The following is an 11,693-nucleotide window of genomic DNA, read 5'->3' on the forward strand; positions in this document are numbered from 1 at the left end:
CCTAACTTGGTGCCTTACAGATTCTGCCCCCACCCCCACACACGCCTGTAGTCCCAGATACAGGTGTGTGGAGGAGAAGGCAGAATATTCACACATAAAGCTCTCAAGTCCTCCGGTCTCCCTCAACACTGAGCACCACTGGAGTTTGGACTCTGTAACTGGGCCTTCCCAAAATATGCAGAGGGAAGCCGGGGCGAGGGGGCGCACACCTGTAATCCCAGCACGCGGAGAGGCAGATGCAGGTAGATCTCTCGGAGTTCAAGGCCAGCCTGGTCTACAAAGTGAGTTCCAGGACAGCCAAAGTTACACAAAGAAACCCTGTCTAGAAAAAACAAAGACAAAAGTGCAGAGTCCCAACCATCAGACTGAGCCCAGTGCCCACGAGGCCGTGTGGTGAATAGATGGGGTACTGAATACTTTAAACACAAGAGTGCTTCCTAACCCGTCCAGGCCAAGGCCTGCCCGAGCATCTGTTCCCTTGGTAGAAGAGGCAAGAGCTCTGTCCACAGGTCAGAATTTATTTCATAGCAACTCATTTATAGCATTTTCAAGTACAAGACTCTGTCCAACATCTTTGACATGTGAAAACAGAAAAGCACAAGTTGGTAAGGCACCCGCAGAGGAGCGAGGCTCCCCTTCTGGCTTGAGGCTTCTGGGTAGCTGTTCACACGTCTGCTGAGCAGAAAACAGCGATATCTGAAAGCTCGCTTGCACACATGATGGGGTGACAGCTTTGGAGCCTGTGGCGGTATTTCTCAGGTAAGTCGGCCCACACGGAGTCAGGCTGAAAAGGCCTTGTTACACACACAGCTCGCCCAGATACCAAGCTGTACATCCCACCACGGTTCAGCTTTGAAGAGAACCAATATTACGTTCACCCAGGCACATACTTTTACAGACCTCTCATCCCAAATCTCTACTCTCAAAAAGTCAAACTGCAGGAAAACCTCAAGTACAGTCAGACCTTATGGCTCCATAGGATGCAGTGACCTATTGAAAACTTGCAGGTCATTGTCAACCCACTAGATCTGTGGCATAAACAGTCCAGGAGTATGTATGTATCCAGAAGATCGCATAGCATCCTGCATGCCACTCCCCAGGGGCCCAGGGGCAGCGTGTGAGGCCCAACAGTCCTGGCGCAGAACTTCAAGTTTCTGTTCTCAAGGCTCATTTCCTTAGTCTCAACTACATTTGCTTTATTATAACATTTAAAATTAAATAACTCACTCCTCCCCCACCCACTCTCTCTGTACACAGAGCAGGCAAAGCCCCACTCGGAGGCTGGCTTTCCAGAACAGCCAAGCACGGTAGGGCGAGCTCAGTCGCGAGGTCAGTTACATGCGTTTCCACACGTGAAGCAACGCTACCCCTCAGGCCACAGTGAAACCCCTCAGGAGGGCGTGGCTGCTATCACTGGCACTGTGCTGGAGGCTCGGCTCGGTCACAGACAGTTTGTGTATTCTAATGGTTCAGCAATCAGCCTTTTAATTTTATTAAAGAAAGTCTCCAGTCCTATTTACCAGCAGGAAGAAGGCTTTGACCTGAAGCACAGCCTGATCTTTTTTTTTTCTCTATAGAAAAACAGATGGTTCTCTTTTTTAATATTAAGAAAAAAATTCACAGACAATAAAATGTTGTTACCAGGTGGCCAAACAGAGGTAACTTTGCCCACGGCAAACCGGAAGCTGTGACTCATCATCTGGCCCCTATGGCATCTTGGAAGTACCTACCATGCTGTGAAAGAGCTTTCCTGATAGAGGGCTGTCTCGGAACAGTCATAAGACCCTCACCTTAAAGGACAAGGGTCGCAAGCATGACCCCCAGCAAGAAGCTGCTGGTGGGTAAGGCGCTGCTCGGACCTGCTCTTCCCCTCCCCCCTGTATCCCACACCCCATACAGCACCTCCCTAGTCACAGAACTCTGAAGGCACTGGGGTTCAGAAGTATGTTCATCCCATATTTTAAGATGGTCTCAAAAACATGTAAATTAAGATTCTATAAAATGATGCTTTCATGTGTCTCAGAGTTTCATCAGCAAACCAGCCAGCGTGCATGCATGCACGCACACATGTGTGCATGTCCACCCCACAACCATAGACTATGGCCTCCCAAGATGCCCACTTCCTGACAAATGGGACGACGTGAGCAGGGCAGCTTAAAGCCCCTAGACAAGAACTTCCTCTCACTTCCGTCACCAGGACACAGACGGCCCAGTGCACAAGAGCACTCTCTGATCTCAACAGGATGCTCCCCAAAGAAAAGGCCAGCTCTGCAGCCAGCACTTGCCTCCCAGGAGCAATGTCCACCGTTTTCATAGCAACGCAACTGGTCATGTGATTTTAAAAAAAGAAAGAAAGAAAGAAAGAAAACAATAAGCAAGTGCACTCTTCCATCAACACAATGCTAGGAGCCAGGTGAGGGATGGGGGGGGATTGGATTGAGGGGATGGGGGGGTGTTTTGGTTGTTTTAAAATCTTAAGCAGGTGAGTCTCAGTAAATGACAAAAGGAATGGGTATGAGGTTTTGTAGACAGAAGCCTGTCACTTTTTTTTTTTTCTTACAAAAACAGGTAAGGTTTGTGTGGTTTCAAGCTGGGGCTTACTTGCCAAGTCGGCTATGCACGTGCACTGAGCACGAAGTAGCCCTTAAACAGGAGACGGTCACGTCCTCCTTTGTCCTGTACAATGCAGCACGACTTCATGCCCACTCGCAGCTTTGAAGAGCCCTTTCCATATGAAATATAAATTAATCCAGAGGTCTACGGCTCTAAGTTTCCAGAGTTAATGGGGGGGGGGAACTTAACTTCCAGACTTCTTTAACATATTTTGCATATGAATCTCAACTCTAGACTCAACACACAGGAAGTTGAGAGCCGAAGGGGGGGATGCTTCAAGGGCTCGTCCTACGACCACAGCTTAACCACCAGCTGCCGGCGGCGAGGGTCAGGCCAGGCAGCAGAACTTCCTCCACCAGGACTTGGACAGGTCCCGCACCTTATCCGGGGTCCTGCTTTTAGACTTCTTTGGCTGTTGCTGGGAGTCTGAGTGCTGGATGCCAGCAACGATGGCGGCGTCAAAAACCTCTTTGAGGTTTTTCTGTGTCAAAGCTGAGCATTCAATATAGGAGGCGGCTTTGATTTCCTCGGCGCACAGCCTGGCCGCCTCCTCGGGGACTGGCTTCTCTTTGCATTTGTCCAGTTCGATGAGCACTTTGACATCTTCTCTAAGGTCCGACTGTGTCCCGACCAGGATGATGGGGGCCTTAGGGCAGTGGCACCGGATCTCCGGTACCCACTTCTCACTGACATTCTGGAAGGAGGTGGGGCTGACCACACTGAAGCACAGCAGGAAGATGTCGGCGTTGGTGTAGCAGAGGGGCCTCAGCTTGTCAAACTCATCCTGAAACCAAGCGCAAAGCCATTACCCCCGGTAGCTCTCACTGCCTTAGTAAGTGACCGTTAGGGGCAGGATGGTCACAAAAACAAACCAACAAACCCAAGCCAGTATCTCAGACTTGCCTTCTGCCTGCCCTTGAGACATGGGTGCAGCCTCTATAAACTCTGAGGGACAGCACAGCCTTCATGCTTCAAATATGTTCTTTGTCTACTCAGTGACCACGACCTCCAAGTCATATGCTGTAGAAAGGCGCTCAAAGCTGGTGAGATCGTGCTGTTTCTGGCCTTCAGCCTGCAGTGACCCAACTCACTCTCTCTCTCTCTCTCTCTCTCTCTCTCTCTCTCTCTCTCTCTCTCTCGCTCTCTCTCTCTCTCTCGCTCGCTCTCTCTCTCACTCTCTCGCTCTCTCTTTCTTTCTTTTCCGAGAAAAGGTTTCTCTGTGTAGCCCTGGCTGTTCTGGAGTCGCTTTGTAGACCACACTGGCCTCGAACTCACAGGGATCCATCCGCCTCTGCCTCCGTGAGTGTTGAGACTACAGGCATGAGACACCATACCTGGCTTCCAACTCTCTTTCTTAACTTGTGGGACTTGGCTACTGTGAAAGTCAGTGCTCACCTATGTTGGTACCCAAGACCTGACCTGGTTTCTCTGCTCCATCAGCAGAGCTGCCTTCTGAGATCCCGCCCTGCTCTGCCTGACCACATCTGTGAAGGATGCCAGTCCTCCCACAGCAGACAGTGCAGAGCCTCGCTCCTCAGAAATAAGAAAGGCTGAGAAGTGAAATTAAGGATCTGTGTAGGCCACTATCAGCAGCACTTTAAGGGACTGGCACCCTCACTGACACCCCAGACATTGGTAATAGCATCTTGTCCTGGCTGCATCTTCTCTCTTTCTTCCCGCTCGCTCACTTTGGTTCCTTCTCTCACCTCTGCAAATGGCTACTCTTCCACACAGCATTTCAGACAGAGAGCGCGCACAGCTGTCATGTGGTACAGAGACCTGGAGTACGAAAGTGGGCATGCCTGCCGCCCACCAACAGATTCTCCAAACACCACACCTGAGGGCATGATGGGCCAGGCGTCCATGTTAGCATGTCCTCCTGGGAAACATCTTAAGGATCCCTGAAGCACCATTCCCTCCTCTCGGGACACTCAAGCTTTCACGTCAGCCCATTCATAGCTGAAATTTGCCTGTGGGCGCAGGAACCCTCCGGCATCCAACACTGATGATTTCCCAAGGCAGGAAGACATCAACCGCTCTCAGTGTTTTCCATTACTCAGCTGGCAGGCTCCAATGACCTAAAGTCTGATTTACAGGCTCATCCTTCTTTAACTGTGGCTGTCTTAGTTGTGGTTTATATTGCTGTGATAAACACCATGACCAAAAACAATACGGGGAGGAAAGGGTCTATTTGATTTGGCACCCTTTAGTCCATGATCCAGGAAGTGAAGGCAGGAACCTGGAGGTAGGAACCTGGAGGCAGGAACCTGGAGGCAGGGACTGGGGCAGAGGCTCAGGCAGAGTGATGCTTACTGGCTTGTTTAACCTGTTTTCTTATAGCACCCAGGACCTCCCACAGAGAGCTGGGCCCTTCAGCAAGGATCACTAATTAAGAAAATAGTAGGCTTGCCCACAGGTCAGTCTTTCTGGGATATATGTTAGTTACTTTTCTATTGCTGTGACAAAACACCATGGCCAAGGCAACTATTAAAACAAACAAACAAGGGAGCTGGGGAGATCACTCAGCCGTTAAGAGCACTGGCTGCTCTTCCAGAGGTCCTGAGTTCAATTCCCAGCAACCACATGGTGGCCCACAACCAACTATAAATGAGATCTGATGCCACCTTCTGGCCTGTAGGCTTATATTCAGGCAGAACACTATATTTAATAAATCTTTAAAAACAAACCAAAACAGCCCACCGGGCTTATGGCTTCAGAGGACTAGCTGGAGTCCGTGTGACAGAGCAAAGGCACTGTGGCGGGAAGAGCTGAGAACTCACATTAAAGAATGGCACCAGTCTTCTGAAACCTCAAAGCATCCCCCAGGACGCACCTCTTCTAGCAAGGAACACTTTCTAATCCTTCCCGAACAGTTGCACCAATCGGGACCAAGTATTCAAACAAAGATGCTTATGGGGGCCATTTTCACTCAAAGCCCCACAGGGCATCCTCTCAGCTGAGGCTTCCTCTTCCCAAATGACCAGCACAGGAGGCCTTCTGGGCTGAAAGGGTCTTTGTCTGAGGGTCTGTCTCCACTGTGAGCCAAGAGCCAGTGGACGTTAACGAGCTCACGGGAGAACCCAGCAGCTCAGGGTGTCTCTGCCCCTGATGAGGCCCTTACAGGTGAAAGCTGAGAAAGAATCGACTTCAGATTCTCACTGCCAACTTTGTGCTGAGAGGACAAATGCGGAAGCCTAACCAGGCAATCAGGCCAGCTCAGGGGCTTTTCCATGAGTCATTCCTCCTTCGCTGGGTCTTGCTTGAGCAAGGGACATAGAACTGGCCAGGCTTTGGCCATGCTGGGGATGGGACATGCAGGGAGAAAACAGCCACTCGGCCACATCCTGGAGTCCACAGTGGCCTACTGAGTGGGCTTTGGAGCACTGTTCCCCAAACCTCTGAGACCTGGCTAAGGGAAGCAGCCCCCTGTGCCATGTGGACCAGAAACCTCAGTGATGTGCTGTAGCCATGCAGCCGGATCGAGCCCTCAAGGAAGGAGTTCCAAGACCAAGTCATCCTACGTGTGAACTCCAGAGGGAATATGAAGGGCAGGGCGGACACAGACAGATAGTACTGCAGGTTTTCCCCTTTTTAACATGGAAGTTTTTCCAAGTGCATCATGGGTGAGAAGGAGATGAACTTTGGCTCCTGGTGGAGAATGCAGTACAACACCCTTACGTCAGCAACACCGTCTGCTCCCAGGCCAGCTACATTTCTTATGGCCACCTGTCCATCTCTGCTCTACTTGTACATGAGACCATGAGTCCAAAGCTAAATGCTTACCGCTGTCCCTGACAGGGAAACTGAAAGCCAGCAGAAGTGAATTCTGGGTATTATTTGTGACAAGCAGACAAGCTATGCTGGGGTTCTGGCTCACTTAACAACCAGGGATTGGCAGGCTCCTGCCCCATGACATGGCTAACCCACGTTCCCATCCCTTCTCTGACCACAGGGTTGTCCACGTGAAGGTGTCAGGTCAGACCCCTCAGCAGGTAGGCCGCACGGATTAGAGGAGCTATGACCTGCTCTGCTGCAGTCAAAGCGCCTGCCCCTCCTGCCGCCTACATCTCATCCCCGTGTGCTGGTAACTGGACCACAGCCTTTGACACTTGTTTGCTACAAGTCTTTGGATGAACCCTGCTGGTTACTAAGTAGCATATTCTCTGACAGCTGGTCTTCCCTCTGGAAGCACAGCACCCTAGTGAAAGTCAGCAGAGCCCAGGAGAAGAACTTCCAAACAAGAGCACCAGTTTAGCACTGAGCTTTTCCTTCCAACTATAATTTCCTCTACGAAACATTTCTAAGATGACTCTTATGCTTCTTTGACATTTAAAATTTTTTTCATATATGTATGCTGTATTTACTTCATTCCTCCTCCCGCCAGGCCCCACCCCTAAACCCTGACTCCACCCATTGGCCCTTCTCAAATACATGGCCTCTTTTAAAAATTATTGTTGTTGCATATACACATATATACATATATACGTGTAAATGCAACCTACTGAGTCCATTTGATATTTCTCACTAGATTCTCACTGTACAGTGAGGCCCAGGCTAGCCGTGGATACCCTGTGTCACCTGGGCAGGCCTGACACTTGTGCTCTTCTTGCTGGTGTCCCAAACGCTGTGACTGCAGGACAAAGCCTCTGCTCTCAGCTTATGCCCCAACTTTTTTTGAGGGGGGGGGATTTTTGAGACAGGGTTTCTCTGTGTAGCCTTGGCTAACCTAGATTCATTTTTGTAGACCGGGCTGGCCTTGAACTCACAGTGATCGCCTGCCTCTGCCTCTCCTGAGTGCTGGAATTAAAGGCGTGTGCCACCACCACCCGGCTATTCCCCAACTTTTAAATGATATGAAGGAAACAATGAACTCCCTTTTAGAAATGCTGAGTCAAATTTTCAACATAGTCATCACCTCTCAAAAACTCATGAGCTTCCCCCCTGCACTGTGCTGTTTTCTCATGGGTGCCTGAGAACTGGCCTACTGACTGCAGGTCTGCAGCATGCAAAACCTACAGCTGCACGCACACTGATGCCTCACACTGTCTGGTTCATGCACTAAACTACACAGAACCTTCAATGTGCCAGACTCCAATTCAGGAGTCATGTTCAAGGGAATCCCACCTTCCACAGAAGCCAAGGTGCCAGGTAGAATCATCCTGAGCTAGCATCCTAGCAGCTCCTGACTCCTGTCTGGTCCTCAGGGTGCCTGTTGCAACTACACACTTCTGCCCATGTTCTACAGAAGGGAAAAGCCAGCCTTCTCAATTTATATAAAACAACTCAGTGAGGCGGGCATGGTGTCACACACCTTTAATCCCAGCACTCGGGAGGCAGAGGCAGGTGGATCTCTATGAGTTTGAGACCAGGACAGCCAGGGCTACACAGAGAAGCCCTGTCTCAAATAACCAAAAACAAACCAACAAACGAAAACAAAATACTCAGTGGATAGTATGCATGTTTTTAAAAGACAGAGTTGCACGTAGGCTAGGCTGGCCTCAAATGCCCTAAGTAGTCAATGACTCTGAACGTCTAAAATCCTCCTGTCTTCACCTTCCACCACACCTGCCATAGTCATTTCTGAGATAGTGTCTTACGCCCAGACTGGCCTCGAACTCACTACACAGCCCAGGTTGGCTTTGAACTTGTGGCTACCCTTCTGCGGATGCTTCCCGAGAGCTGGGACTACAACCATGAACAACTACGCCCAGATGTTGATGTTTCTCTCCCACACAGTAGCATATGATGGTGCTTGGCTTCCCCCACTCATAGCAAAGGTGCTGAAAATTTTTCCCAGCTGACATCCACTCTACTGATACTCCATTAAGACAGCTTAAACTTCTGCCTTGTTGAGGTCTAAGGAAGAAGCTGGTCCTGAGCCCTGAATCTGCTGTCTTAAAGCAGTGCGTAACCTGCAGGTCCTGACTTGGATGAGAACCTGGGGGGCAGGTAGGGGGGCGGGGACATAGGAAGGCCAGCTCCTTCATAAGCATGGACAGTCAGGAAAGGAGAAGGGACACCCTTCTACCTCATACACTTTGCCAGGATGTCCAGACATCATGGGAAGACAAGTTCACTGTCACTTGAGCATCTGGGTACTCCGAAGCACCACAGGCCAGCTTCTGGGGCAGGGTCAACAAGGTCCCCAAGACCTTCTGGGGATGAAGAGCACTGAGGGGACCCTACATCCATGCCTGCCCGGCCCCTGCTCCCACCATCACTGCTTGGCTTTCTCTTCTAGTGCTCTACCCTCAAGACAAGAAAGAGGCGGCTCTGAGCTCTCTGTCTCTGCTCTACAATGGGGGAAGACGGATGCTGACACTCACTACCATAAGCTACAATGTTTCCTTGAACAAATCTGTAAGCATCAGGCTCACTAGCCTTGAGTCAGTGCATATGAGACAGGAGGGGCCTCCTCTGAGAAATGATTACAAACCATTGCTGTGGCTTTTTCCTTTTTAGTAAAAGTCAGAAAATGGGAGGTGTCAGAAAGTCCTGTTAAGATAAGGGCAGTTCCTGCCACTACCTCCTCCGATCCTGCCCAGGACAGGCAGACCCCATGTCACTGGCCCAGAGGTGTCCTTCCAGGCTTCCTCCCGGCCTTCCCTCCTCCCATCACCCTCAGAGGAGCTGAATCAGGGGTGGGCCTGCCCCACCAGGTTTCACAATGACCCAGTTACTAAGGGAATTGTTGTTTGGAAACCTTTAAAAGGCTGTTTCCTTTCCCAGTGCTGAGCAGGGTAACTTGATACCCACCTGTCCTGCAGTGTCACAGAGCTGCAGTCTCACAGGCCGCCCATCCACTGACACCACAGCTTGAGGGGGAAAAAAAAAGAAGACAAGATGATTAACCGGGATGTCTTTTACCACCTCTGAAGATTGGCAGCTTCTGTTCTGGGCTAAGGACTCGGGCTAAACCCAGAAGTCCATGAAGGTGTTTTTATGTAGAAATGTTCCGCGGTGGGGGCTCCCTCCACCAGAGCATGAGGCAGCAAAGCCCTGACCCCTGGAAGGTGCCCCGGAAGGCCAGTGTTTTCCTTTCAAGCCTGGAAGATTAATTTTCCTGTCACCCTTGTTTCAAAGAGCCTAGAAACAACACAAGGTGGGGGGATTAGGTGGGAACCAACTCTACAGTTTTGAATCAGTGGAAAACCTCACAGATAATTGTTTTCTCTGGGGAGGTGGGGAAAGTCTCCTGGCTTCAGGTTTTATCATAAAACTCCAGCAGTTTTGAGAACTTGTGCAAACACAGGCAGCCTATCACCCATGGGTGGAAAGGGACACTCCTCCCTGTCAATTAAAAAAGAGGATTAAAAAGAAAAGCTGCCAGAGGGAAGCCACACAGGGGTCCAGAGATGGGGTGAGAGCAAGGACCCCCCCTTCAGGAAAGTCAGGGAGGTTTCAGCTTCAATTAGGCAATTCGTCTCTTTCTGATAGCCCTTCTGGTTGTTTATAAATGTTTATGCTAGCGGGGAGTGGAGGGAGGCGCCCCTGCACTCTGTTTTATCCATAGGGTATCTGAAATAGAGGCCGTCACGGTCTAGCCACGGAGACTGGGGGTCAGAGGTAAAATTTTTAGGAGCAAGATACTTCTGTGATTTCCTTTCAACTTTTTCTTACATTCCAAAAAGACTTTTTACAAAATCTAGATAAAGGATTGTTATGATACACGAGCCCACCCGTGAGAACTTGCTGCAGCTAACGACAAGCTGGAAGGACTGGGCCAAGCGTCAGAAACTGAGACAGCGCAGGCGGGGCACAGGCCAGGCAGGCGCTAGGCTCAGAAGAAAGGAACGTTCTCGCAAGCCCAAGCCCTCCCCGGTGCGCCTGGCCGGTTCACCCACGGAGCAATCCCGATTGCTCCTGGCGGACACCCGCTGGAACTGAGCCGCCACGGACGAGCGCGCAGGTGGGAAGGGCATCTGAGCTACCAGCTCGCTCCCGATTCCCCGAGCCGGGTAGGTCGGCCACCCCGCCGCCACCCCGCCGTGCAGCTGCCCCGGGATCCGCGCCGCCTCGCGCTCCAAGGCCGGGCTCCCGCGCCTCCCAGCCTGAGGCCGCGCCCCGCCCGGCGCTCACCCGAGAAGTTGTCGAAGGCCGTGGGGATGTATTCAGTGGGGTAGCCGTTGGTGGTATAGCTGACCACCAGGCTGGTCTTGCCCACCGCGCCGTCGCCGACTAGCACGCACTTGACGCCGCGCCCCTCGGCGCCTCCCGCGCGCCCCCGGACCCCGGACACCCCGGGCCCGCGCGCCCCGCGCCCCCCGCGCTCCCGGCGAGGCGGTACGGGTGGCGCCGCCGGCGGCTCGCAGCGGGCGGGCAGCGCGGGCCGGCCTTGCTGCGGGGCCATCGCGGGCGGCGGCCGCGAGACCAGCTGCCACCGGCGGACAAAGGCAGCGCAAGGTCCGCACTCTGCTAGGCGACTGTGGCCGCGCGGCCGCGATGTGGCCGAGCCTGCTCCGCCGGGCTTCCCTGCGACACCGGCGGGCGGGGAAAGAGGCGGGTCCGGCGGCGCCTTCTTCAATCCGAGGCCACAGCGCCCCCCTCTGCGTAACGCGCTAGTGTACCACGCCGGCCCCTCGAAACAGTGCGGCTGGCCGGGCTGGCCCCACCACACCAACCCACGGGGACCCCGAGCTATCCCTGGCCCATGCTAAGGGTCATCTCCTCCCCACCCCCTGCCCCGCCTCCTTCCAAGCTCTCTCAGCTTCCTTTCCTCCCTTTTCTCCTCCAGTTCCCAGCCCTGCCCCCTCCTCCTCATCTTTCTTGTGTTCCCTCATCCCTCTCGGCTCTTTCTTCTCCCTCTCCTCCGTCTTTCTCCTCAGGTCGCCCCCTATTCTCTGTCTTCTCCACAACCTCCTTCTCTCCCCGCTCTCCCTCTCTCCATGGTCTCCCTGCTTCTCCCTCGCCCTGTCCTCCCTACCCCCTCGCCCCTGCCTTTGCTTCTCCACATCAGCATCTTGGTTTGGAGGGGTAGGGTGCTGTGAGCTCTACCTGGTGCAGCAGTCCCTCAGGAGTAGTGATACATGTCCCGGTAGTTTGTCCTCTTGATAAGCAGGGCTTAAGTCTGATTACAGACA

The 11,693-nt window shown here is 52.3% G+C and overlaps 1 protein-coding gene across 1 annotated transcript; it reads right to left on the bottom strand.

Moving 5' to 3' along the window:
* Positions 1-498: 498 nt before the first annotated feature.
* RHOU (ras homolog family member U) lies at positions 499-11,210 on the bottom strand. The gene is made up of 3 exons (XM_084757684.1): positions 10,693-11,210; positions 9,370-9,428; positions 499-3,397 (listed from the first exon to the last, which is right to left on the bottom strand). The coding sequence occupies exons 1-3, from the start codon at positions 10,961-10,963 to the stop codon at positions 2,942-2,944; spliced, it is 786 nt and encodes a 261-aa protein (XP_084613810.1). The 5' UTR covers positions 10,964-11,210; the 3' UTR covers positions 499-2,941.
* Positions 11,211-11,693: the final 483 nt, after the last annotated feature.

Source organism: Acomys minous (assembly GCF_964271855.1).
Source record: "Acomys minous genome assembly, chromosome: 14".
Taxonomy (NCBI): domain Eukaryota; kingdom Metazoa; phylum Chordata; class Mammalia; order Rodentia; family Muridae; genus Acomys; species Acomys minous.

Coding starts and splice junctions, on each gene's coding strand:
- RHOU (XM_084757684.1), bottom strand. CDS start 10,963: ATGGCCCCGCAGCAAGGCCGGCCCGCGCTGCCCGCCCGCTGCGAGCCG. Junction 9,429..10,692: donor GGCCTTCGACAACTTCTCGG/GTGAGCGCCGGG, acceptor TTCCCCCTCAAG/CTGTGGTGTCAGTGGATGGG. Junction 3,398..9,369: donor TCTGTGACACTGCAGGACAG/GTGGGTATCAAG, acceptor GCTTGGTTTCAG/GATGAGTTTGACAAGCTGAG.